The sequence below is a fragment of the Fringilla coelebs genome (genome assembly GCF_963513975.1).
Source record: "Fringilla coelebs genome assembly, chromosome: 25".
NCBI classification, from domain to species: Eukaryota; Metazoa; Chordata; class Aves; order Passeriformes; family Fringillidae; genus Fringilla; species Fringilla coelebs.
The window spans coordinates 1,896,554-1,923,274 of NC_140051.1; the positions used below are offsets into that span (position 1 = coordinate 1,896,554).

Here is a 26,721-nt window from a genome sequence, read left to right on the forward strand (position 1 = left end):
GCATCATGTAAAAAATGTGTGAGTAGTGAAGAATAAACTGGGCTGTGTTAGGCAGCACGACTTTGCATAGTTCATGGGCAATTTAATCTGATTTGGATAGAGTGGATGTGTGAAACCACAGCCCCCATTAGCTGTAGCAAATGTCGCAGCTCCTGTCCCTCCTGAAGAAGTCCTCGGGCACGGCCAGGGGTGGCAGCAGCTCCAGGCAGTCCGTGCCGGGGCAGGGGCAGCACTGCGGGCCCCTGCTGTCCCTGCCCTGCAAGCCACAGGCTGGGCAGCAGCACGCAGGGCTGGGCAGGGGACACGGCGGGGGGCAGGGCCACTCCTCCATGGGGCAGCTGTAGGGCGGGCTGGGGGTCACTGGGGTGAGGGGAGACAGCTGAGGGGGAGAGCAGCTGGAGTTCCACGGGCTGGGCAGGTCGGCTGAGCCGGGAGAGCTGGCAGCCTGGAGATGGAGAGAGAGAAAAAGGGGATAAAAAGGGAAAAAATGAGATTTCAGGGGAGTGCGGCCAACAGCCAGAATTCCTGTGCTGTTGCCTTTCTCATCTGGCTGCCCAGAGAGATCCTGGAGGTCTAAACCCAAAGGCAGTTTCTGTCAGTAGGGACAGACAATTCCTGCCCAGGGAGATCCTGGAGACATAAATCCAAAGACAGTAAGAACAGACAATTCCTGCCCAGGGAGATCCTGGAGGTCTAAACCCAAAGGCAGTTTCTGTCACAATTCCTGCCCAGGGAGATCCTGGAGGTCTAAACCCAAAGGCAGTTTCTGTCACAATTCCTTCCCAAGGAGATCCTGGAGGTCTGAACCCAAAGGCAGTTTCTGTCAGCAGGGACAACCCCTTGCAGGAGCTGTGCTGCTATTTGCACAAAATCTGCAGCACCTCTAGAAGGGACATTGCCCATCCTGTAGCCTCTCCCAGTTTATCTGGGGCTCCCCATTAAGAGCCCATGAGCACGCCAGGCTCCTGAAAGCAGCCAGATTCCCACATTGCTGCTGCTCTGCCCCAGGAGTGACTCCCTCTCCCCTTGGGGACTCCTGTGGCTGCTCCCCAGTGTCCCCAAGCTCACCAGGCCCTGGTTGAAGCAGAGCTGGACTGGCTGGAGGGTGTCTGGGGTGTAGTGTGGGGATGGCTGGAAGGCACTGAAGGCTGCTTCAGAGGGTGCATCTGGCTGCAGGCAGGAATCTATCAGCTGCTCCAGGTATCCAGGGCTTTCCTCGCAGGACAGGCAGCTGGAAAACTGCCAGGGTGGGCAGCAGCTGGGCACAGGAGGGATGGCTTCTGCTTCAAAAGGTTCTAGGAGAGAAAGGAAAGCAGACAGCAGCAAATTAATCGGTGTCTGTCTTCACAAAGGGCAGGTTTCAGTGCTCCCCTAGGCTCAGTGAATTTAAAGAGCCTCTCAAGGGCAAGGTGGGTTTTGTAGGAAAGCAGAAACCACGAGGGAGATGCTCAAAAGCATGTGAATAACTCAGGGAAGCCAGTCCCCTCAGCTGTAAAGCTCTTTTACTGCTGGAAGCTCTTCTGGCCCCAGGCATTTTGGACAGGGATCCAGCTGGAAACTCCCTCTGACTCTTGACCCCCTGGCCTCCCTTTTGTGCCCCGTTTGCAGCCCCAGCAGGTGCCAGGCAGTGATTTGTGCTTCCTGCCAGATGTGCCTCTGCCTCATCTCCAGACCTGGAGTAGCTACACCTGCAGGAAAAAGGGGATAACAGGAAGATAATTTGCTTTTTTATCCTCCAAACAGCCAGAGAGGAGCAGAACAAATGGAGCAAGGCAGGGCTGATGTGGCATTGTGACCATGCAGTGCTGCTGGCCAAAGGGTGAGTTCCTGGAAAGCTGACAGCAGATCTGGCTTTTCAGAATTATTATCTTTCCACACCAAGCTCAAACATGGTTCAAGCCCTGTCCACGTGAAGGGCGCAGGTCTGAAATGCACATTGCAGGGTCAAAGGTGGCAGCGCTTAGCTGGCTGTGGGGAGCGAGAAACACCCAAAATACATAAACTGATGGAGACCTTCCAGCCTGAAAAGGCTTTGGCATGTCAGCTTTGGCGTGTCTCACGTTTCTTTATTAACATAAGCAAATGGATTCCCAGCTATCGATGATTTAACAATTTCCTTGTCCATGCAATGTGTGCGCTCACACCTGCCCAGCCTCTCCTCTGCGCTTTGGCTGGGGACAACTGAAGGATCTGCGAGCCCAAAGTGCCCCTCCCCTCACCCCTTCCCCCTTTTCCTTGGATATTCGTGGGCAGGAGGAGGAAACTCTTGGTGGTGGTGTTGAAAATCTGGTATTTCTCTCACTCCTGTGGATGCTGGCAGGAGAGGGAGGAGAGAACAGAACCCAGCCAGGGGCTCCAGGGCACTCTAACCTCAGCGGCCCCCAGAGCCTGGGGCAGGCGATGCAATTCCCTCGGGATGAACATCCCGAAGGGATGGAATTCCCTGCCGTGGGAAGGAGAAGCTGGGAAAGGAGAGCGCGGTGCGCTCCGAGCTCCTCATCTGCATCCTGCTCCCTGCAGGTGCTGACTGGCCGCACCGCGGCTGCTGCCGGCCTCAAACACGGGCTGGGAAGGCTCGGGGCTGCGGGAAAAACTGGGAATGGGGCGGGAAGGGCCGTGTGGATGGGCTTTGTACCAACCTGGGTGAGGCGGAGACACAGACTCTGCGAACTGGATGCTGCTGCTGCCGCTGCTGTCCCAAGGAACCTGAGCAAGGAGAAGGGAAGGAGAGGAGCTGCGGCACAGAGCGAGGTGAGTCTGGATTTCAGAGAAAACTCTTGAAATAAACCTTATTTCCCTCCTAGCTGTGGCTGGGAAAACCTCCCTGGCATCGGCAGAACATTAGATGAATGTGCATAACAGGATTTTTGCTGGGCACAGCACCCGCCCGGGGTGAAGCCCCTGAATCAGCTCCGAGGGGATCTTTTTGCTGCATTCCCGATTCTACGGAGCTGCCTCTGAAACTAACGTGTGTTAATTTCCAGGAGCGTGAATTCCACCGTGGAGGGAATCCCAAGGAGCTCCTAGGGATGGATATTACTGGGAATGAGTAATTAACCGAAGAGCACCGCAGGTGTCCCTTCAGACTGGATTGATGTCGTTTGAGAAGCGGCTCTGGCAGTGCTCCTTGAAAAGGGACAGCTTCGTTTCTTAACGAATGTTGGAAGCTGAAGCAAGACAGATCAACCACTTCTAGGAACCTGACTGCTGGAAGGAAGAAATCCACCCCAAAAGCAAGGGGAGTTTTGCTGCTTGGGGGCCAGGATTTTACTCTGCAAGTACTGATGGGTTTCCCCCTCAGATTTAATTCCTACAGCCCTCCACTTCTTTTCCTTTATTCAAGATGCCCTCGAGTGAGCAGCTCATTTCCCTGGCAACAACTTCCTGGCACATCCCGTGCATTTAATTCCTGAACCAGTGGCTCTTCTGGGCTGAGGGTGCCTTTTGTCCCTGGTGCAGACGTGACAAGGCAGAGATGGAGTCCCCAGGCTGAGCTTTTCTCAGCGCACATCCTGCCCAAAGCCTCGGGGCTTTTGGGGCGGGCCGTACCTTGTGCAGGTCACCGAGGTGACTTCCCCCACCGCCACTTTTCACTTTTTCCTGTGTGGGCACCACAGGGCTTGTGTGAAGTGCTGGTGGGAAGTGAAAACTGGTTCCAGGCAGCCCTGGGACACCTGGCTGTGATGAAGAGGCTGCTGCAGGGGGGCAGTGACCCAGCGTTTCCAAAACCTGACAATTCTCTTCACCCAGAGCTCTCTGCCTCTGGATCTCAGGCTGATTTTTGTGCAATCAGCTGCAACCAAGTGCAGAAGCTGAAATCTGAAAACCTCCAAGAGCTGCAATGTCATGAACCAGGAAGAAGTAATGACTTGCCAAGCTCTTTATGCAAATCCCCTGAGTGGCTGGAGCTGGAGGAATCCTACAAAGGCTGGAAGAGGGAATGAGAGGGAATGTGCAGGTGTGTGTGTGCACACAGAGCTCCAGCCCCTCCTCCAGAAGGGATGGGGCTGCCCAGGTGTGCTTCCATCCCGGAGGGAGTGACTCTTCTGGAGCAGCAGCTCTGCTTTCTCCCTGTATTCCTCACATTCTCCCTCCTGTAGGTCACTGCTGCAGCTACTCTGACTGAATGTTCCTTTCCCCCATCCTCACCAGCCTGTTACACTCAGATTTTGGCCCAGAAATTACAGTCCTGGCAAAAAAAAGTCATTAAAAGAGAAGGTGCAAAGCCAGCACCACAATATTTTTACTCACTGCTGAACCAGTGGCTGCTTGCCGTGCTCTCCTCTGCTGCAGCAACTCCTTGACCGTGATCTTCACCCTCACACCTTGGTACACCTTGGGCTTTCCTGGAAGAATTTGTGGGAAAGCACTTTGCAAGGAGGGAGAATCTCAGAGCAAACAGCAAACCCAGCAGGTTTTCAGGTGTGCTCTACGTGGAGAACAGTTTCAGACTCAACATGACTGCTTTTTTAGTCTCTCTTTGCAGTCACACTCACAGCCCTCTTTAACACCTGCTATTCCAGCAGGCACTCATGAAAATCTTGCTGTTGATAATATTTTAAAGCCACATGTTTAGTATCTATCTCCTTCTTCCCCTGCCCCCCTTCCAGCTTTCCCAATACCCAGCTCCATCTGGTGCTGCTGTTGGACTCATTTAAATTCCTGACATATTTGCCTCTCTCAGGACCTGAAAATAAATGTGGGAAGTCTTTCATCTGGCAGATGAAGCCCAGGAATAAAACAATGGAATTATGTGGGTGGTTATTCAGAGTACTCAACAAAACACCAATAAAATGACTGTTTTCTTGCAAAGCCTAGATTATCTCTTTATTCTGCTCATGTACAGCCCCTATTTATTTCAAACAAGAATTTAGGGTGTGTTTCATCCAGCCAAAATCAGCCAGCAGTCCCCAGTCACTACCTAATGAGGGATTTTTAGGACAGGAAACAATAAAGAATTCTGAAAAACCACTTTCACTTGTTGCACTCATGGTAAAACACTCAGATCCTCTGGCAGTTTTTCCTGCCCTAACTTTCTGCCGGTGTTTTAATCGAAATCACACAATAAAAGGAAACACACCCAGACTGGTCTCTGCTCTCAAAAAATGCCAGAGCAGGGAGCAGACAGCCCTGAAGGAGGCACCAAAAATAAACTCCCAGCGGGAGAGCAGCAGTGCCAGAGCTAAACCCAGCCTTCCAGTGCCACCTCTGGGCACGGAGCACCTTCTCCAGGGCAGCTGCACGGTGCCAGCAGATCCTGGCACAAAAACCACGCTGGGTTTGCAGGTTCTGCCCACACAGCCAGGGAATCCTGCACTGCAGGCACCGTCCTCTTGTCCTGGAACCCCTGCCAGCCCTGCCAGCACCCCCGGGGTGCCCTGGGGGAGGACAAGCTGGGACAGGCACCCGGGGCCCTCCAGAGAGTGACAGGGCTGCCCTCGGGGCGGTTTGGGCTCAGCTGGGGATTATTCATCTCGTGTTTTGGTGTTTTGTTTCTGTTCAACAAGCTAAAGCTGGGGAAAATGAGGGGAGGGAAGGGTGGGATTTAAGGAGAACACACCGGTAACCAGAGCTCCCTGCAGCCAGGGCAGGGCCAAGGGTGGGAAGGTGAGGAGGGGCAGGGAGCAGTGATGGGGCTGGGGGCAAGGGCAGGGTGGGCACAGGGTGGGCAGTCAGGAGCAGGGTGACAAGGACAGGCTGGGGTGGGGGTGGGGTCCAGGAGCAGGGTGATGGATTTGGGAGTCAGGGGCAAGGTGATGGACTGGGGGGTCAGGGAGGAGGGTGGCCGGGGTGGATCGGGGGTCAAGGGGCAGAGTGATGATTCTGGGGCACAGAGAGCAGGGTGATGGGGCTGGGGGTCCAGGGGCACAGTGGTGGTGCTGGGCATCGAGGGTTGGGCTGGGAGTAGGGTGACAAGGACAGGGAGTGGGGTGGGGGTCGGGGAGCGGGGCTGGGATTCAGGGGCAGGGCGGAGTGTGCGGGGAGGGCACAGAGAGATGCGGGGTGGGCACAAAGGGATGCGGGGAGGGCACCCAGAGATGCAGGGAGGGCACACAGGGATGCGGGGTGGGCACAGATGCAGAGAGGGCACCCAGAGGTGCGGGGTGGGCACACAGGGATCCGAGGACGGCACAGAGGTGCGGGGTGGGCACAGATGCAGACAGGGCGCACAGAGATGCACAGAGAGCGCCCAGATGTGCGGGGCTGGCACCCAGATGTGCGGGGTGGGCACAGAGCTATGCGGGGTCCCCTGTGCCCCCCCGGCCGGGCGTTGCAGCGCAGCCAGCCCGGCAGAAGCCCCGCTCGGTGCCTGCGGAGCCCCGTGCCGAGCCGGCCGCGCTGGCACCCGGCGGGCAGCCGCCGATCCTGCCGTGCCTCCTCCCTCCCTCCTCCCCGCCCTCCCCGCTCCCTCCTGCCTTGGCAGGCGGCATCGCCTCGCTGGCGGAGTGACCCCGGCGAACCCCGAAAAGCCCCAAAGCGGGGAGCGGGCCGGGCGGGGGGACGGAGCGGGGCTTACCGGACATGCCGAGCCGGAGCGGGCAGCGCCTCGCCAGGTGCCCGGTGCAGCAGCAGAGGTGGCCCCGGCCCCGGCCCCACAAGCTGGCCAAGGGGGCAAGAGGAGTCAGGCTTGAAATTTGGGGGTGAAGGGACCTGCCTGCCTGGTGGCAATGGCAGGTGGATCCCGACAATATTATTGTTTTATCCCTACGGGTATAAGTTTGAGTTTTTCTCTCCTAATGCCAAGTATTTAAAACCTCTAGAAACCAATGATTTGACAATCAATGATTGCGCGATACTTTCAATTTGAATATTCAAAGGCTCCACAAAATGGGCTATCTTTTTGTGAAACCGAGCACATCCCCATCTAGCAGAGGGTCTGGGGGAATAGGATTTGGTGGGCTCACCCTCCCCACCCTTTGCTTTTGGGACATTTGCAGGGTTTTATCCATCTTTCCCTGAATGAAGCAGATGCCTCCAAAGCAGCTCAGTGTTTTCCCCTCAGATGCACAGGCTGGGCTCCAGCCCTCTCATATTTCATTTGCTACCTGCACTGAGCACTCTGCAAGGGGCCCACTTACTTTTTGCACATTTTTTCACTTTTTAGGGCTAAATTCAGACATTTTGGGGCCAAACTGGCAGCGGGCAGGCGTGGCCTAACAAAGAGGCTGCTCTGGGCACCCAGATGGCTGAGGTTAGCTGAGCCCCACTTCTCCCCACAGCATTCCCTCCCTCTGCCTGGATGCTGGGCTCACACTGGAGTTTATTTGTGCTTTCCCCACTTCAGGCTGCTTTCCTGTGCTGCACAAATCGGCCTTTTCCTCCCAAGGCTCAGTGCTGGCCTGCCCTGGGAGCTGCAGCTGCGGGGTTCAGCGTGTGGCTCAGGCTTTTGGGATGGCCATCTCCCCCCAGCGCTGCTGGAACTGGGTTTTTAGGCTGCCTTCGAGCTTTTCCCTGGGGACCACAGCCTGAGCCACGGGCAGGAGTGAGGCAGAGAGCAGGCCAGGCTGTTAATCATCTACCAGCAGCTCAGGCTGGCTGTCGTCACGGCCGAATCTCTTTTTATTTTTTTTTCCCCTTTATGTTGAACAAATAACACTTGATTTCTGCGGGGAGTGAGGCCATTCCTGGCTCTGAAATGTGCCCCTGCAGCTCCTGGTAGGCCAAGCCTTGCCTGGGACTGCTTTATAGGCACACATCCCACCAGGAGAGGAGCCCACCTGCCCCGAGCACAAAGGAATGTGCTCTGCAGGGAGGGGAGGGGGGGTCTCACTGAGGAATTTGGGATCTGAAACCCTTCCCTTGGTGGGGCTGCTCCCTCCTGGAGCTGCTGTGGGTGGGTGCAGGCTGCAGGGAGCTGGGGTGATGATTGCTGACCCCTGTAAGCAGAGAGCAGAGCCTGCTGGGGCTCCAGCCCTGGGGGAGCTGGGTGCCCTCAGGAACCACAAGGCAGCAGAGTTCTGGCTGTTCCAGCCTGTTTCCAGGCTGAGGAAATCCCTGCTTGGCTTAGGAGTGAATGCCTGAGTGGGTGAAACCCCTCAAAGACAGCTCCAAACCCTGTCCCTGCTGCTCCAACCCCCAGGAAATCCCTGCCTGGCTTAGGAGTGAATGCCTGAGTGGGTGAAACCCCTCAAAGACAGCTCCAAACCCTGTCCCTGCTGCTCCAACCCCCAGGAAATCCCTGCCTGGCTTAGAGTGAATGCCTGAGTGGGTGAAACCCCCTAAAGACAGCTCCAACCTCTGTCCCTGCCTCTCCCCAGGGCTGGAGGGCAGCACAACCACCCTGGCCCTGCTCACCTGGCAGAAGGAGCAGCTCAGGTGTCACTGGGCTCAGCCCAGCAGTGCTGTCAGCTGTGGGGTGGGAAAGGCTCAAGCTGGGCTCAGGTTTGGGGCAGCAGGGCTGGTGTGGGGCCAGGAGAGCTGCACACGCCTGAGGGGAGCAGGGGGCAGCTCTGGTTAGGCAGGGCCAGCCCTGGAGGCTCCACAGCTGCCACTCGTGGGAGTGGAAGGGGCTGGGAAGGCACCAATGCGCTGGGATTTGGGGAGGAAAGGCAAGGAGGGATTGGAGTGCCTCATCCCCACAGGTTCCCTGGGGCTGGAATGCTCCAGAGCCGCCTCCTCCTGCTGCTGCTGCTGGAGGTGCCAGGCTCGGGGACAAGCTGGGCCAAAGGGGGTGACCCCTCGGGGACAGAGCAGGCTGCGCTGCTCTGGGAGGGCTCCGTGGCGGTGTTCGCGTGTGCAGAGCTACCTCTAGTGGCCACGGGGCTGGCGACCGCTCCCGCTGGCACTGCCAGCCCACCGGGGTGTCCCGGGGCTGGGAACCGGTGCCATTGGCACTGCCAGCCCACCTGGGTTCCTCCGGGAGTGGGTAGTGCTCCCATTGGCACTGCCAGCCCACCTGGGTGCCCCCAAAGCTGGATCCTGCTCCCATTGGCAGTGCCAGCCCACCTGGATGTCCCCAAAGCTGGATCCTGCTCCCATTGGCACTGCCAGCCCACCTGGATGCCCCCAAAGCTGGGTACCGCTCCCATTGGCACTGCCAGCCCACCTGGGTGCCCCCAAAGCTGGGTACCGCTCCCATTGGCACTGCCAGCCCACCTGGGTGTCCCCAAAGCTGGATCCTGCTCCCATTGGCATTGCCAGCCCACCTGGGTGCCCCCAAAGCTGGATCCTGCTCCTATTGGCACTTCCAGCCTACCTGGGTGCCCCCAAACCTGGGTACCACTCCCATTGGCACTGCCCACCCCCCGGAGCAGCCCACCAGGTGGGTGTGGATCTGCTGTGGGCTCATCCAGGGTAAAAGGGGTGTCGGGGAGGGGGTGTTTGGTGCCCTGCAGGTGGCAAGGGTGGCGTGGCTTCCTCGGGCACGGCTCAGCAGGCAGGGCAGTGCCCACACCCTACAGAGCCCCCAGACCATGCAGGCTGGAGAAGCCCCCTGAGGAGGGATCCTTGCTGGTAGGGAAAAGCTGCAGGGCACCGAGGTTTTTCAGGCTGAGTGTTTTACTTGTGGGGCTGGGAGGGATCCCCTTCTGGAGGCACCAGAAGGCAGCACCCTGAGCTGAGTGTGGTGCCCAGTGATGGTGTTCCTAACTGGAGCACAAAGCATCACACTCGAAGGAGCACTTTTAGGAAGCTGTTATAGACACATTTTCTGAAAAATCCTTTCTTCTGAGAAGCTGGAAAGCTTCACCTTCTCCATGTTTTGCTGCTTTGGAATGTGATTTGGAGAATTGTTTACTTAACATGTGAAATTGTTTTTACTTGATGACCAATGACAGCCACCTGTGTCGAGGCTATGAGCAGTCACAAGCTTTTATTATCATTCTATTCTTCTCTTTTCCAGCTTTCTGATGAAATATTTCTTCTATTCCTTTAGTATAGTTTTAATATATCATTTTCTTTTAATATAATATAGCTCATAAAAGAATAAATCAGCCTTCTGAAACATGGAGTCAAGATCCTCATCTCTTCCCTCGTCCTGGGACCCCTGTGAACACCACCGCAGGAAGGAGCGTAAAATTTGCTTTTTAATGGTCAATTTCTCTTTCCTCCAGCTCTTCTCTCTCAATAAGTTCTCCTGCCTTCAAAAGTCCCCCAGAGGGCACTTCCATCCTCTTTGGCCCAGGCAGAGTGCTCGGGAAGGTGTGCTGGCTCCGAGGGCGGCTCTGGGCACAGCTGGCTCATCCTGGAGGGCTCGCTGGCCACGAACGGGGACAGGCTGTAGGGCGAGCTGCCAGCGTAGCTGGGGGAGTAGTGGGCGTCTTCAAGGGGGTGCAGAGGGTAGGGCTGGGCTCCAGGGAGGGCTGGGGTCCAACCTGAGCCTCGGAACGGGGAAGCAGCTCCGGGGTCGGGCAGGGAGAGGCAGCTGGAGCTGGCAGGGAGCGCCTGCAGGGGCTCCGAGCAGGCACCGTCAGGCTGGCCGAGGCTCTCGGGTGAGGGCTGCTCCCAGGGCTCTCTCTGCAGGGAAACAGGGAGAGAAGGCAAGGAAAAGGCTTAGGAACAAAAGCCTGTCCTGGAGGTAATGGAATATCTATCCCTGGGAATGCCCAAAGGGTTTCTGTGGCTCTGGAGCAGTGTTTGGTGTTTGAACTGTGAGAGGGAGCACCCATCCTGGCAGCAGGGTTTGGGTTTTTTAGTGTGAAAGGGAACGTCCATCCTGGCAGCAGGGTTTGGGTTTTTAAGTGTGAAAGGGAACGTCCATCCTGGCAGCAGGGTTTGGTGTTTGAACTGTGAGAGGGAGCACCCATCCTGGCAGCAGGGTTTGGGTATTTTAGTGTGAAAGGGAGCACCCATCCTGGCAGCAGGGTTTGGGTTTTTAAGTGTGAAAGGGAGCACCCATCCTGGCAGCAGGGTTTGGGTTTTTTAGTGTGAAAGGGAGCACCCATCCTGGCAGCAGGGTTTGGGTTTTTAAGTGTGAAAAGGAGCACCCATCCTGGCAGCAGGGTTTGGGTATTTTAGTGTGAAAGGGAGCACCCATCCTGGCAGCAGGGTTTGGGTTTTTTAGTGTGAAAGGGAGCACCCATCCTGGCAGCAGGGTTTGGGTTTTTTAGTGTGAAAGGGAGCACCCATCCTGGCAGCAGGGCCTGGAGCAGGGTCCCAGCAGGACTGGCCAGCCCTGATCCTACAGGATCCAGGGGCTCTGTGGTGGGGCTGTGATTGGAGCTGGGACAGGGAGCCTGGAGTCACCAAGGGCTGTTTCTGGAAACTCAGGGAGTTTCATAAAACCATAGAATCACAGAGTTATCCTGAGTTGGAAGGGCCCCACCAGGATCATCAAATCCTGCTCCTGGCCCTGCAGAGGCCACCCCAGCAGTGTCCCCCTGTGCCTGGGAGCAGTGTCCCGTTCAGAGCACAGTGGGAGCCTCCAGGGATGTCTCCAACAGGAGCAGAGGACATTTAGATGGAACCAGAGAGAAAAACCCTCCCTGCAGAGCCCTGCCCCACCTGCCAGGGCTGCTCCTGTCACAGCCACATCCTTCCCCCAGCAGCCCCCCTGACTGAACCCCACATTTAAAGGGGTGGCCCTGCCCTGGAGGCACTCACGAGCAGGAAGGGCCCTGTGTCACCGGGGAAGGATGGCAGCAGAGCGGGCACGGCCGGGGCGCTGAAGAAGGAGCTGGTGGGAGCTGGGAGAGGAGGAGCAGCACGGTGATCCCCGAACTGCTCGCTGAGATAGGGCTCCAGGAGGGCTGGGTGGCCCTGGGGGGCAGAGGAGTCGCAGGAGAAGGGCCTGGAGCCCAGAGGGGAGGGGTAGGCATCGCTGACAAACTGCTTGGTGCTGTGGAAATCCAGCTCGGCCGGGAAGGACCTGCGGACGCCGTAGTACCCAGCCGTGGGGGGGGAGCCTGGGGACAGAAAAAAGGTGGGAAAGTAAATTCTAACAGCTGCCACAGAATGATGGACACCTCTGTGGGTGTAAAACAGAGCCCTCTCCTCTCCAGCATCGCCCAGGAACCCACCCTGCCTGGACACAGGTGCGTGAGCTCAGAGGTGCTTTGGGTTCCAGCTGGTGACTCCATCTGCAGCAAACCAAAAGGGTTGGGGAAGCTTTAAATAGGAGGGCAGGGAGCTGGAGGTCAGCTCAGCCAGGCTGTGCTTCCTCCTTGCTCTGCTACAGCCCCTGGGGAGGAGGTTCCAGCCTCACTCTGCTTTCCCTGCCCGGGAGCCAAGGGATAAAACAGGTCAGCTCCTGGTTTTGTGCTTTTGTGCTTTCTCTCTCCAGCTCCAGGGAAAATGAGAAAAGGCAGGAGGGAAAGGAGGGATTCTGTACAGCTCCTCTGCTAAAGGAGGTGGGAACTGCTTTAATTACTCCATTTGAGGATTTTATACAAATTATTGCTGGTTTTTTTTTTTTTTTAATTCTTTTAATTACTTTCCTCCTGGCCCTGCTCTGGGGCTTGTTTCACATCCTCAGAGGAGAACAGAAGGGCTGTGCCGACCCTCCCACCTGCATGGAAGGTGTTCAGCAGTGGAGGGAAAACCTCACCTGGCATTTGGCCAAAGGGTGACTGCGCTGTGCTGGTGCTGCCCTGCAAAAGATAGAGAGAATGTTTGAAAGAATGAAAGAATGACTTTTCAAAGCAAGGGAGCTCTCTGAGCAGAATTCACACACATTATTTGAGCCTGGGTGCTGTGAAGGGTTTAACTCCATGATTTCCTCTCAGGAATTAACAGATGTAGGCTAAGCAGAGATTGTGAAGGTCTTGTGCAGAGCTGCTAAGAGGCGGAGTATCAAGATAACTGGCTTCTTCCTCCTGTCCCACAGGTCCCTCAAGGCAGGCAGAATGCTGAGGAGTCCTTTGGGTGTTGGCACAAACCAGGCAAGGTGAGATCTGAGCCCCTAAGTGGCCAAAAAGGGCAGATTCCAGCCCATGCTCCAGCTCAGCTGGGCTGGCTCTGCTGCCCCAGGGCTGCTTTACCTGGCCCTTCCTGGCAGCACAAGCAGGCTGGGTGGAAAGAGAGTTCCTAAATCTTATTTGGGTCCTACAGCAATGGTTATGATGATAATAATAATAATAATGATGATGATATTTTTAATCATCATCCTCTCCTCTTGGTAAATGAGAATTACCCCTGGAGTGACCCTCGTGTTCCCAGTGCCTGATTCCTTACCAAGCACCCTGGCAAAGGTTTCTGCTCCCCTGGAACCCCCCTGAGCTCTGCTTTGGGGGGCTCCAGACCCCCAGTTGCACTGCTGTCCCTCTGCTGTCCCTGGCCATGCTGGTGGCTCCCTCTGTCCAGTTTGCATAGTGCAAACAGGAGGTTCCTGCCTTAGCAGGCAACCAAATTTAGAGGTTTAGATTTGAATTAAATTTGCCAGCTCTGAGGACTTCCTTCTACTGCAAGGGAAGGTTTGCAGCTGCTCCCTGCTCCCCCATGGAAATGAGCTCGGAGCCTGCACGGGGCTGCAGAGGTGGCAGGAGGTGACAGGAGGTGTCAGGAAGGAGCCCCTGGGCTTGTGCACGGAGGAGTGTCCTTGTCACACGGGCAGGGCTTGCACCTGTCCCCAGCTGAAGCCATCACATGCAAATCCAGGTCACTTTCAGAGGAAAAAGCCAAGCTAGGAGGTTCAGGCAGTGCAGATGCTGCCCTGGGGATGAGGGGCTGCAGGGATGGGAGCTGGGATGCTCTGCCCAGCTCGCTGGGCACGGCTGGCAGCCTCCAGCAGGGATCATTGCCTGTTCCCAGAGCATTTAATCTTTGATCCTGTCTGTTCAACAGCCCCTGGAACTGCCTGGCTGTGTGTACACACCTGTGCTGAGGAGCCCCAGAGGTGCCAGGAGCTACCAGGGCTTTGCCTGCCTGAATTCAATGCAGGAGCCTCTGCTGCAGCCCATCCTCATCAGAGCAGAGCCCTGCATTTCATTCCCCTCCTCGCTCCTGATCAGCCTTAATTGAGACCCATTAATTCATTTCCTCCCTGCAGTGCTTCCTTTCCCTGCCATGGCAATGGGGAGCTTGGATCTCCTGCAGCTCTGCTCAGCCTCCCTGGGCCCCAGAGCGTGTCCAGCTGCTGATAAGCTGGGCTCAGCCTGCCCTGCCCATGGCCAGGCACAGATCCTGCCTGGGATCGCTCCAGAGAGCTCTGCTGCTTCACTGCCTCCTAACTCCCCTACAAATCTGCCTAAATTTAAGGATCCAGCTCCAAATACTGACCTGGCCCTGCCCTGTGGCAATGCTTTGGCATCAGGGCATCCCCTCTCTGGGCCCAGTCTGTAGTGGAGCAGCTGAAGGAATAAAAATCCCCCACAAAAGCAAAGCTGAGCCAGGGCAGGGCAGTGCTGGCTGTGTGTCCCTGCCCTGGGAGTGCTGCTGGGCACTCAGCATGAATCCTCTTTAAACTCCTGCACTACTTCACCTGTGCAGGTACCCCCTTCCACACCTCAGAGGAGACAGGAATCCTGTCCCCCTGCAGAGGACACCTGCAGGCTCACACCTGTGCAAAGGAAAAGCCAGAGCCTCCCTAAAGCCCGGCCCTGAGCCTTGATTTCGGGTGGGTTTCCTCATTTCCATCACCCCATGAGTGCAGGGCCTGGCTGCCAGGAAATTATTGACACCTCATCCCAAATCTCTGCTTTGCTCAGCCCTTCCCTCCCCAGCTCTGCAGAGCCTCCCCCAGAGTCCTGGCACCAACAGCTGCCCAGGGCTGCTTTAATTCCGGAGCAGAAATCACCCTCAAACGAAAGATGCAGCTAAATCACCCTGCATCACCCCCAGCCAGAGGGGTGTTGGGTTATCAGCCCCCCTGGCTTTGGTTCTGGCTGGTTTTCTGAGTTGCAGACAAACAGAGCTGCACTTCCAGCTGCTCGTTTCACGGCAGGTCCGAGCAAACACGGATGTTTGCCCGGCACAATCCCTTTTTGTCTCTCGCAGGGAAGCAGCAGCAGGGCTGGTTTTGCATCGGGCAGACACACACACACAACTGCTGGGCTCTGCAGCACCGAGCCCAGGGCAATAAAGCAAGGAGGATTTTACAGTCCCAGGGCGTTTCCCCGCGGCTGTTGGAGCGGGTCACTGGTGATAGCACCAACAGGGGCTGTTTTCTCAGCTGCTTCCTAAGAAATCTTCCTAAACATCTTCCTGCTGGGTGTGTGCCCTGCCCAGTGGCTCTCCATGGCTCAGGGGGCTCCTGCCTCCCTGCAGCAGCTGAAGCCCGTGGGGGTGGATGTGGGCCTGGATTTTGCTGTGTTTGGTGATTCCCAATCCTGTTTTGTTTTATTTTTTCCCTGCCTGTTTTGTTGCAGAGTTAATGGGCCTGAAAGTCACAACAAGTGTGTCCCTGTGAGGCCTCTTCAGCATAAAAGAAAAGCCAGAGGTGAATGGTTTTTGGGGAAAAAGGCATCAGCACTCCCAATTTCTGTGTCCTGCTGTCAGTGATCCCAGGTTCTGCTCCCTCTCCCTCCTTGCAGGACACAGCTCCTGCTCCCCCTCCTCTGCCAGTGCCCCAGCTGGAGGTGAGGAGCTGCAGCCAGGCACAGGTGAGTCCCAGGAGCACCCAGGGAAAGGCTCCTCATGCCCCTGGATGCCATCACAATCCTGCCATCACAGCCCTGTGTCCCCTTCTGGGGACAGCCTCCCTTTCTGGCTGGCAATTGTGAAATGAAACCCAACGCAGAGCAGCAGGACTTGGCTTTCCTGTTGCCATAGAAGCACTTTAAGAGGAAATCATCTCTTCCAAGCTGATGCTTGGCCTCTTTCCAGCCCATCACATCCCTGCAGCTCCCCTGGCACCCTGAGAGGAGCTGGAAGGAGCTCAGCAGTCGGGGAGGAACAGATATTTTTATATTTTCAGGGCACTGACTTGTCCAAGTGGAGCTGGTGGGAAAGGAAGTTGACTCGGGAAGGTGTCACACGTAGGATGTGAAAGGAAAAAAGGGAATTTAACATCGCTGCCATGTTTGAAAAAGCGGGGGGAAAGGGCTTTGAGGCATTTAAGGTGGAGAGATATGAAAATCAAGGAGCTATCAGCGATGTTTTGGGGCACGTGTTATATTAATTCTATTAATTCTATTAATATTGGCAGTGCCCCAAACTCTCTTCGAAGCAGAGGGTGGGATGAGGGAGTTTATGGGGTTAAAAAAGGGGGAGTGGGACGGGACGGGACTCACGCTGAAGCGGGAGCCGCTGCTCTGCCGGGATCGCTTTTCAGCCAGGAGATCCTTGACCGTGTGCTTCACTCGCACCCCTTGGTACACGCGTTTGCCAAAATCTGCAGGGACTGAGCGAATGCAGAGTTCAAGGGAGAGCACAGAGCAGCCGGGAGGAGCAAATTCACCCTCTCTGTGCATCGGGTTGGGAGGGAAAAACACAAACCTGCAATGCTTAGGTCTTCAAATAGAGAGGTATTTGTAATCTAGGAATAGATCTTTTTCTAGGTACATAAATTATCTGTTATTATTATTATATTCTATTATTTATATATATATCATATATATTCACATATATAGAAATATATATATAGAGAAAATATATTTAGGTATTAATATAGAAATATATATATAATATTAATATTAATAAAATATAGTGTGCTGATATTAATAGAATATTATGTTGGGAAGGCACAAAGGGTCCCTGCTGTGGCACCTGCAGGGTCTGGCCCTGTTTTCCATCCTGGAGCTCAGCACAGCCTAAAGCAGCTCTGGGTGCCTTTGGCACGAGGCATCTGCCCTCCCCCTGAGCCTGGGGTGGATTTTGGGCTTTGCACAGAGCTGGTGGCACAGGTGAGAGCCGAGGGACAATGCAGGGACAGCTCTTTTATCCTGCCTGAACCCAGCTGGCACCTGCGGGGCCAGGGAGGAGCTTCCTTGGGGGCTTCTCTTGAATTATCCCGGAAAAAACCTCCCTGCCTTTGAAGCTAATCCCTTGGAAAACACACAGGCACGTTCTCCAGAGGGAGAGCAAACTGCCAGGGCACAGCTGATGCGTTTGATCTCCAGGATTTATCATCTGGCTCTTCTGCCCCTCAGGATGTGTCCCTTGGCTCCGTTTCTGGTGGCACTGTGGCCCCAGGTGCACACACACACACCCCCCAGGGCAGGTCAGAGGGTTTGAACAACACTCTGCTGCCTTGGCCTCGCCCCAGATGGGTTTGGGTTTTATTTATTTATTTTTGGGGTCATAGCAGCTGCAAATTTGGGCAAGGGGGATTTTGTGTTGGTGTTTGAGTGCTGACCAGAGAGCTTCAGGCAAGGCCAGGCACGAAGCAAACACAGAGCAGGGGACAGATTGCCAAAAATGAGGTGAAGGTGAGAGTACAAAAAAATAAAAAGCAACAAAAGTGGCCAGAAATGGACATCAGCTCTCCCAGGGGGAGGAATTCCAGCAGGCCTGGTGCTCTGCAGGTTTCCTGGCAGCTTTGCTGTGCTCTGGAGGCGTTAGAAAATCACTTCCACAGCCCTCTGCTGTTCTGGGCTGTTGAGGTCACTTCTCTCACATCCTCACTTATTCCTCTGCCCAAATTGTTTTAATTCAGCATCACCCAGCCCTCTAACCCTGGGCTGAGGTTGTCACACAACTGGACCTGGATTTTCCAGAGGCATCTGATGCTGAGCTGTCAAAACTTCGGATAACTCTGCCACAGGCAGCACTGGGGAAGAAAATGCTAATTCAGGCCCGAGTTTAAATCATTTCCAAGCAAATTGAATCCAATTTCACATCCCTTTGATCTAACTGCCTTTTGAAAAAAAAATAAAAAATAAAGCATTGCACTGTGAAGGAATATAAATGCAGTCTGGAGAAGGCAGAGTATTAATTGATTCTGTTAAATTCTTGGGACATTTAAGATGTCACATGTCTATTCTAGACAAATTTTTGTGGGTTTTTTTTTTCCCAAGGACAGCAGAGTTTGTTCCTTCCCTGATATTGCTCAGCCTGGGCAGATCTGAGCTGCTGGAACTCACCTGTTTCCATGGCTGGTGCTGCTGACGAGTCCCAGCTCCCAGATCCTGCAGGAATTTGGGCAGATCTGTCCCTCATCAGCTTCCCAGAGCAGAGTGAAGCCTGTGCTCATAATTCCCTGGGAAGGTTCCAGCTGAGCCTGGCGGAAATGGGGTTTTAGAATTTAGGGATGTCTCCAGCACCATGCCCTGATGGGATTTGCTTAAATGCAAATCCCTGGATCTGTGTTTCACTCTGCTTTGCATGGTCAGTGAGGGTCCTTCCCCAGGAGCTCCTTCCTGCCTGAGCTGGCATTTCATGGAAAGGAGAAGGGGAAAGGAGAAGGGGAAAGGAGAAGGGGAAAGGAGAAGGGGAAAGGAGAAGGGGAAAGGAGAAGGGGAAAGGAGAAGGGGAAAGGAGAAGGGGAAAGGAGAAGGGGAAAGGAGAAGGGGAAAGGAGAAGGGGAAAGGAGAAGGGGAAAGGAGAAGGGGAAAGGAGAAGGGGAAAGGAGAAGGGGAAAGGAGAAGGGGAAAGGAGAAGGGGAAAGGAGAAGGGGAAAGGAGAAGGGGAAAGGAGAAGGAAAAGGGAAAGGAAAGGAAAGGAAAGGAAAGGAAAGGAAAGGAAAGGAAAGGAAAGGAAAGGAAAGGAAAGGAAAGGAAAGGAAAGGAAAGGAAAGGAAAGGAAAGGAAAGGAAAGGAAAGGAGAAGGGGAAAGGAAAGGAGAAGGGGAAAGGAAAGGAGAAGGGGAAAGGAAAGGAGAAGGGGAAAGGAAAGGAGAAGGGGAAAGGAAAGGAGAAGGGGAAAGGAAAGGAGAAGGGGAAAGGAAAGGAGAAGGGGAAAGGAAAGGAGAAGGGGAAAGGAAAGGAGAAGGGGAAAGGAAAGGAGAAGGGGAAAGGAAAGGAGAAGGGGAAAGGAAAGGAGAAAGGAAATTTTTACAACCACTTTATTACTATTAAACTTTTTTAAAACTTTAAAAACAAGTGATTGGCATTTTTCACAATGTAAACCCCCATCCTGGGGCTGCTCAGTGCAGGTGTTTTCTGTGCTGGCTGCAGCTCAATTCCATTGGAAGCACAGGGAGAACAAAAGCTCAGCCAGGCTTCTTTGAGATGAAAAACCTCTTACCTGGTGTTTCCTATTCAAAAATCATCCCACCCACAGGTTCTGGGTGGTTTGGTGGAGTTGGGCACGTGTTTGCCATCCCCATCAGGGCAGAGCTGGGGCTGTGGTGGGAATTGCAGGAGCTGCTGTGTGTTGGCACAACACACTCCGGGGGTCACGGACAGATTTCATGAAAAATCCTTTTGCTAGGATCTTTTCTCCTGAGAAGCTGGGAAACCTCAGAAACTAAATGTAAACAATAAAAAAATGGGTATTTATGATTGGCTTTTCGCAAATATTCAAACGAATATTATATGTGTTGTGTTAGAAAGGGATGCTGTGTTAATTCTCTTGAGTAGTGTGTTAAATGTAGTTTTAGGTTATAACATAATGTTAAAATAGAAACTGTGCTATGTAAGATACTTTATTTTTTAAAGAAAGGACTCACACTGAGCTAGCAGCCACAGAACACCTGAATCTTTTGGAGAGAGAGAATTTATTGCTCCCTTATCAGAAGAAATTAACTTCTTCCTGCCTCGCTCGGGCAGGATGACTCCGTCAGGACTCAGAGGAAGAAGCTGGCACTGCCCAGCCAGAATCCTGTGTGTGAATGGAATTGATGCATCATGTGTGAGCTGTGTGAATGTGCAACAGGCTGCTGCTTTTAAGGGTTCATCCTCTGTTAACCGGGGGTCCTTTTTTGGGCTTATTTTACCCAGAAAAGGCACCCAGACTGTCCCTAACTCTTTGTTTCTATTGTCCTAATCCTAATTGTCCAAATTATCATCACTCTAATTGTATTGCTATGTTTATAACCAGTTTATTACCGTTAAACTTTTAGAATTTCCAAAACAAGAGATTTGCGTTTCTCGCGCTGCCATTACCCCCGGCCCCAAACAGCCTCGGAACCTTCGTGTCACAGCGCTGCTTCCCGGCGGGGCATTTCGGCCGCCGCGCGCAGTCAGGGGATTCCTGCGCGCTGATTGGCGGACGTGCGGGCGGCGGCCGCTGTGATTGGCGGGCGGGCTCGCGGTGCGTCGCGTTACCGGGCCCCCCGCGGGGCCGAGGCGGGCGGCGGGCCGGAGGTGGCGGCGCCGCTCTCCCCGGAGCCCGCGGGTCCCGCCGGGCTCGGCGCCGCTCCCGGGCGGCCCTGCAGCAGCCCGGCCATGCCGCCCGGCCGTGCGGGCGGTAAGGCGGCCGTGGTGCTGCAGTGCGAGTGGCAGCAGTGCTCCTTCGTGGCCTCGGGCATGGAGGAGTTCTGCGGGCATGTGGCGCAGCACCTGCAGCAGCACCTGCAGCAGCACCTGCCTGGCTCTGGCGAGCAGCGCGCCGAGATGGACCCTCTGGGTGAGGCACGGGGGAAATGGAGGCTCAGGGGGGCCCTTGTGGCTCTGCACAAGCCCCGACAGGAGCGGGGGTCGCGCTGTGCTCGCAGGGAACAACAGGACGAGGAAAACGTCCTCGAGTCGTGCCCGGGGATGGACACGAGGGGGAATTTGTGCATGGAAAGGGGGGTCAGGCCTTGCAGGGGCTGCCCAGGGAGGTTTGGAGTGCCCATCCCTGGAGGTGTCCCAGGAAGGGCTGGAGGTGGCACTGAGGGCTCTGGGCTGGGGACAGGGTGGGCATCGGGCACAGCTGGGACTCCAGGGGCTGGGAGGGATTCTCCAGCCTAAACATCTCTAGGATTCTCTGACCAGAGAAAGCTTCTGGCCTTTGTTCTTCTCTCCCTGAGCAGAGCAGGGCTGGGTGTCAGGAGAACACGAGTGGTGTTTGTGCAGCTGCACCAGCTGAGCTGCACTGTGGGAGTGAAGGGACTTGGAGAGACCTTCGAGCTGTGCTCTGTGGGGCAGAGGAGAGGTCTGAGTTGCAGAGGAGCTGTCCCTGTTCCAGAGCAGTTCTCCTTTGTTGCAGAGGAGCAGTTGGTTTGTTTGGTTTGTTCCAGAGCGATTGTCAGTCTGTCTTCCAGAGGAGCAGTCTGTCTGTGCTCCAAAGGAGCTGTCTGTCTGTCTGTGTTGCAGAGGAATTGTCTATGTTCCAGGGGAGCTGTCTTTCTGTGTTGCAGAGGAGTTGTCTGTCTGTGTTCCAGAGCAGCAGTTTGAGTTGCAGAGGAGCTGTCTTGTCTGTCTGTGTTGCAGAGCAGCTGTCTGTGTTCCAGGGGAGCTGTCTGTCTGTCTGTCTGTCTGTGTTCCAGAGGAATTGTGAGTGTTCCAGAGGAATTGTGAGTGTTCCAGAGCAGCTGTCTGTCCTGTTCTGGAGCAGCTGTCTGTCTGTTCCAGAGCAGCTGACTGTCTGTGTTCCAGAGGAATTGTGTGTGTTCCAGGGCAGCTGTCTCTTTGTTCCAGCGGAATTGTGTGTGTTCAGAGCAGCTGTCTGTCCTATTCTGGAGCAGCTGTCTGTCTGTCTGTCCCAGAGCAGCTGTCTGTCTGTCTGTTGCAGAGGAGTACTCGTGCCTGTGGCAGGACTGTGGTTTCTGCTCCCCGGCGAGCCCGGCCGAGCTGGTGCGCCACGTCTACTTCCACTGCTACCACACCAAGCTGAAGCAGTGGGGGCTGAGGGCCCTGCAGAGCCAGGCAGAGCTCAGCCCCTGCCAGCTGCACTTGCAGAGCCACAACATCATCCCTGAGATCCAGGAGAGCTTCCTGTGCCTCTGGGAGTACTGCGAGGTGAGAGCTCCCCGGGAAGGGGAGCTGCTGCTGGGTTACTGTTGGGTTTGTGAGATGAGTGAGTCTGACTCCAAGTTCTCAGAAGGCTGATTTATTATTCTATTCTATTCTATTCTATTCTATTCTATTCTATTCTATTCTATTCTATTCTATTCTATTCTATTCTATTCTATTCTATTCTAGAATGCTATACTAAAACTATACCAAAGAAAGAGAAGGATACAGACAGAAGGCTTAACAAGAATGAATAATAAAAATTTGGACTCCTCAGAGTCCAGCACAGCTGATGGTGATTGGCCATTAAGTTAAAACAATTCACATGAAACCACTCAAACAATGGCCAGTTGGTAAACAATGTCCCAACCACATTCCAAAGCAGCAAACACAGCAGAAGCAATCAGATAATTATTGTTTTCCTTTTTCTCTGAGGCTTCTCAGCTTCCCAGGAGACGAAATCCTGGCTAAGGGATTTTTCAGAAAATGTGACTGTGGCATGTTACCACATTTCTCTTCCCAGAGAAAAGCAAGGCACAATTCTTTCAGAGAATATTCCTGAGGTTCAGAGAATGATCAAAACAGCTCTTATCTCATTTGCTGTGCCTGTGTTTGTGCCACAGTGGAATGCAATGTGGAGATTGTTTACCCACAGTGATGGTGTTTTGTTTCCCTGCCCTGTCAGGGCCTGGTGTGTGTGTGTGTGTGTATGTGTCAGGACTGTCAGGACAGTCATGAGATTCTGTCCAGTGTGTGCAGAGTTGAGTGCTTGGCAGATTCAGTTTAGATGTAATGTAATATAATGTAATATAATACAGTATAATAAAATAATTTATTAGCCTTCTGATAAGGTGGAGTCAGATGCATCATTCTCTCCCCTCATCGGGGCAAAAATATCATCTCTACTGCTGTGCTGCACAGCTGCTGGCTCTGTCTGGAGCCCTGTGGGAGCATCTGGGCTTTTTCTGGTCTCTCTCACCCTGCCCTGTGTGTCCTTGTCCCCTCAGAGGTCGTTTGACAACCCCGAGTGGTTCTACCGGCACGTGGAGAATCACAGCTTCTGCTCTGAGTACAAGGCAGCAGGGAAGGAGAACCACGTGCTGCTCTGTGGCTGGAAAGGTTTGTAGGAGCCTGCAGGGCCTCTCCTGAGAGCTTTGGGCTGGGTGCCAAACATGGGAACAGATTTCAGAGAAACCCTTGGCCTTCAAATATAGGTTTTCAAATTTCATGGTTTTGACCGTGAAATATTCCTGCAGAAGTTCCCTCAGCTGAGTGCTCAGTACAGAACTTCTCTTTATGTGTAGTCAGTACCTTGGAGAAAAGGCTGCAGCTGATTTATTTTTATTTTTATATTTTTCATTAATTTCTCCTGTGTTTGTGCAATTGCCTTAACTGCTTGGGGGGGCCATACTGGTGGTACTAGAACCAGTACCACACTGGTGATCTCACCCTGCTCTGTGGGGGTTTTGGAGCCTTGCTGGCCAAAACAGGACGAGGAAGCTGCAGTTCAGTGAGGCTGTGTCCCTTGGGAGGACTCTCAGCTGTGCTGTCCCTCCCCAGACTGCAACTGCAGCTTCAAGGGCCGCTGCAAGCTGCGGGAGCACCTGCGCAGCCACACGCAGGAGAAGGTGGTGGCCTGTCCCACCTGCGGGGGGATGTTTGCCAACAACACCAAGTTCTTCGACCACATCCGCCGCCAGACCGCCCTGGAGCGTAAGCCCTGGGGCTGGGGAGGGCTGGGGAGGGCTGGGCTGGGGTGCTGGGGTGGCTGGAGGTGCCTGTACCCTGTGAGCCAAGGGCAGGGGGTGCTTGGAGCAGCCTGGCTTGGCTGCTGAGTGATGGCAGCCACAGAATCCCGGGATTATTTAGATGGGAAAAGACCTCTGAGATTGAGTCCAGCCTGGGATTGAGCCTCACTTTGTCAGCCAGCCACGTCCTGACCAGGGGTAGGGACTCTCCCACCTCCCTGGGCAGCCCCTTCCAGCATCTATTCACCCTTCCCATGAAGAAATTCCTCCTGAAGTCCCCCCTGAACCTCCCCTGGCCCAGCTCGAGGCCGTGTCCCCTGGGAAGTGTCTCCTGGCAGAGGCAGGATGGAGGCTGTTCCTCCTGTGGGGACCCAGGGCTGCACACCAGGGTTTGCAGCTCCTGGAACACCTCTCCTCACTGCTCCCTGTGCCGTTCTGATCTCCCCTGTGCCCTCCCTGCCCCCTGGTGCAGAGCAGAGGTTTCAGTGCTCCCACTGCTCCAAGAGGTTCGCCACCCAGAGGCTGCTCCGCGACCACATGAGGAACCATGGTGAGTGAGTGAGTGAGTGAGTGAGTGAGTGAGTGAGTGAGTGAGTGAGTGAGTGAGTGAGTGAGTGAGTGAGTGAAGGGCCCTGCTCCCAGCTCAGCCCCATGGGCTGTGTGCTCTGCCCTGCTCTGGGGTGACATTTCCCCCCATTTTTGGCCCAGTGAACCACTACAAGTGCCCCCTGTGTGACATGACCTGCCCGCTGCCCTCCTCGCTGCGCAACCACATCCGCTTCCGGCACAGCGAGGAGCGCCCCTTCAAGTGTGACTACTGTGACTACAGGTGAGGGCCGGGGCTGGCCCCCTCCCCAGACCTCCCCAGGCCTCTGTGTGTGTATGTGTGTGCTGCAGCTCTGTTCCCTCACCTTGTGCTTCCAGCTGCAAGAATCTCATTGACCTGCAGAAGCACCTGGAGACGCACAGCGAGGAGCCGGCGTATCGCTGCGAGTTCGAGGCCTGCACCTTCTCTGCACGCTCCCTCTGCTCCATCAAACTGCACTACAGGAAGGTCCATGAGGTGGGAAGGCTGCAGAGCTTGCATTGCTCGTAATGCCCCATGTCAGTCTTCTCAGAGAGCTTTCTGTCTCCTTCCCTGCAGCCTGCTGAGGTGCTGATGTCTCTCTCTGTGTCCCTTAGGGTGACTTCGAGCCCCGGTACAAGTGCCACGTGTGTGACAAGTGCTTCACACGGGGGAACAACCTCACTGTCCACCTCAGGAAGAAGCACCATTTCAAATGGCCCTCGGGGCATCCTCGCTTCAGGTACTGCTGACCTTCAGCTCCTCAGTGCCTCCTCTCCAGTGCATCCTGCGTTGTGCTGGCAGTGCCTGGGCTCTGATGTCTGTAAATGTGTTCAAGATCCTTTTCCCAGTGGCTGGGAGGCGCTGGGCAGTAAATGTTCAGTGGGATCTGAGCAGTGCTGGCTGGCAGCTCCGAGGCAGTGGTGCCATCACTGCAGCCTCTGGTGAGACACTTCTGGGCCAGGTCCAGGTGTCCCTCTCTAGAGAGATCAGTCTTGGGACAGATGCTTCTGCTTTCTTTGGAGGAAACTCCAGAGGGTTTTCAGAGCCTGAAAGCTGGGAGGGGAAGAGGATGGACTTGAAATGGTGCCAGTGAAACAGAGTGGTGGAAGGAGATGGGCTGGGGAGGGGATTGAGCCTGGCCCAGAGCTCAGAAGCTGCCACATGGGTGTGCCTTTGGGGGTAGAGGCTGAAACACCATCTGTGCAGCACGGGGATTGAACCTTGGCTGTTGTGCCCCTTCCCTGGCTATTGCCCATCTCCTGGGAAGGGGAGTGTGCTTGGCTGACCCCTCCTGTCTGTGCCCAGGTACAGGGAGCACGAGGACGGCTACATGAGGCTGCAGCTGGTGCGCTTCGAGAGCGTGGAGCTCACAGAGCAGCTGCTCAAGGACAGGGAGAAGCGTGGGGAGGCTCTGGATGGCTCCAGCAAGTGTGTGGTGCTGCCTGAGGGCGAGGGCAGCCTGCAGGGCATCCTTCTGGAGCCTCCAGCAGACCCTGCCCCAGCAGAGAACAGCACATCAGAGCTGGCCGTGCCCCCAGCCCTGTGCTCTGCTCCCAGCCCTGAGCCAGCACAGCGCGGTCTCTTCCCAGGAGCTGCCTCCTCCTCCTCCTCAGAGCAAGGAGCCAGCAGCAGCAGCAGCCCCATCATCCGTGTGGTGAGCAGGACCAACGAGCAGGGCCAGAGTGAGACTGTCTATTACGTGCTGGCCAGCTCAGCCTCAGAGCAGCAGGGCACAGCAGCCCCAGCCCTGGAGCTGGAGGAGAACGTCATGGACAGGCTGCAGAAAACAGCTGAGGAGCTGGGCATCCAGATCCTGTGAGGGGCTGCGGGGCATCCAGATCCTGTGAGGGGCTGCTGGGCATCCAGATCCTGTGAGGGGCTGCGGGGCATCCACATCCTGTGAGGGGCTGCTGGGCATCCAGATCCTGTGAGGGGCTGCCCCTCTGCAGCAGGGCTTCAGCCCCCTGGGGATTGCTGCTGGAGGAGTGCTTGGGGAGAGGCTGGGCTTGTCTTTAGCTGGTTCTGGTCAGCATTGGGAGAGGGGAGGGACAGATCCCCCAGGTGTGAATCAAGTGATCTGAGCTGGAAGGAGCTGCCTGCCTCCTCCTTTTGGGGGCTGGGGTCTGTCAAACTTCTCCCACCCTACTGGGAGGTTTGGCATAGGCCTGGCAGGGTGGAGTGGTCACCAGCTGTGCCCTCCTGAGCCCGTTGCCCAGGCAGGATGGTGTGAGGGGCACACTCTGGTGCCAAAGCCTCTTCTCTGGGAACTTGTGTGGCCCTTGGCAGGCCTGTCCTGCCCCATCCATGCCTTCTCCATGGGGTATCATGCCTTCATCAGCACTCCTGCACACATTTCCTGTCTCACCTGCTGCTGCTGGTGGTGTTTGCCTCCCTGACCCCATAACCAGCGCTGCTCTCTAGCAGGACAGGGCTGGAGCTGCTGTCCCTTGCAGGTCAGTGCAGCACTGGGACATCGGGAGCTTCTTGCTGCTTTTGGCATCCCCTGGGTGTCCTCCCCACGTTGGGGTTTGGGCTCCTGGTTGGGCAGAGTGTACTTTGGCAAGACAAATAAACATCAGGCTGCCAGGCCCAGCAGTGTCTGGTGTTTTTTGCTCAGCCCTACCCCTGCCAGCCGTGCTTTGCTGGGGGATGGTGCAGCCTGCAGGGTGGGAGGTGGGTGCTGAGGAGCTGCCAGGCTCTCCTGGCGCTGTGCAGCTGGCACTGGAGTGTGCTGCTCCCCAGAGGTGGCACTGCAAGGCCGGGTTTAGCTCTGG

At 55.2% G+C, this 26,721-nt stretch overlaps 3 protein-coding genes across 4 annotated transcripts; 1 reads left to right on the plus strand and 2 right to left on the minus strand.

Annotated features, from left to right (window-relative positions):
• Window positions 1-127: 127 nt before the first annotated feature.
• On the minus strand, window positions 128-6,524 carry POU2AF3 (POU class 2 homeobox associating factor 3; the record flags this gene model as incomplete). The annotated part of the gene is made up of 5 exons (XM_084221424.1): window positions 128-445; window positions 1,069-1,295; window positions 2,640-2,706; window positions 4,252-4,346; window positions 6,311-6,524. 5 exons carry the CDS (start codon window positions 6,522-6,524, stop codon window positions 128-130), a joined length of 921 nt encoding a protein of 306 aa, XP_084077550.1.
• A 3,538-nt stretch (window positions 6,525-10,062) lies between these two features.
• On the minus strand, window positions 10,063-20,142 carry POU2AF2 (POU class 2 homeobox associating factor 2; the record flags this gene model as incomplete). The annotated part of the gene is made up of 6 exons (XM_084221425.1): window positions 10,063-10,455; window positions 11,542-11,843; window positions 12,485-12,527; window positions 16,107-16,216; window positions 19,859-19,953; window positions 20,021-20,142. 6 exons carry the CDS (start codon window positions 20,140-20,142, stop codon window positions 10,063-10,065), a joined length of 1,065 nt encoding a protein of 354 aa, XP_084077551.1.
• Window positions 20,035-26,531, plus strand: HINFP (histone H4 transcription factor). Of its 2 annotated transcripts, XM_084221453.1 has the most exons (10): window positions 20,035-20,321; window positions 21,411-21,637; window positions 22,639-22,750; window positions 23,192-23,344; window positions 23,852-23,929; window positions 24,088-24,208; window positions 24,304-24,442; window positions 24,562-24,686; window positions 25,253-25,785; window positions 25,842-26,531. In XM_084221453.1, the coding sequence occupies exons 1-9, from the start codon at window positions 20,141-20,143 to the stop codon at window positions 25,764-25,766; spliced, it is 1,650 nt and encodes a 549-aa protein (XP_084077579.1). In that variant the 5' UTR covers window positions 20,035-20,140; the 3' UTR covers window positions 25,767-25,785; window positions 25,842-26,531. The 2 variants fall into 2 exon arrangements, with proteins under 2 accessions (XP_084077579.1, XP_084077578.1); XM_084221452.1 differs by having other exon boundaries at window positions 25,253-26,531.
• Window positions 26,532-26,721: the final 190 nt, after the last annotated feature.

Bases quoted from the DNA above. Each gene is read 5' to 3' on its own strand.
- HINFP (XM_084221452.1), top strand. From the start codon at position 20,141: ATGCCGCCCGGCCGTGCGGGCGGTAAGGCGGCCGTGGTGCTGCAGTGC. The intron at 23,930-24,087 runs GTGAGTGAGTGA...TTTTTGGCCCAG, and splicing joins CGACCACATGAGGAACCATG to TGAACCACTACAAGTGCCCC. The intron at 24,209-24,303 runs GTGAGGGCCGGG...TTGTGCTTCCAG, and splicing joins TGTGACTACTGTGACTACAG to CTGCAAGAATCTCATTGACC.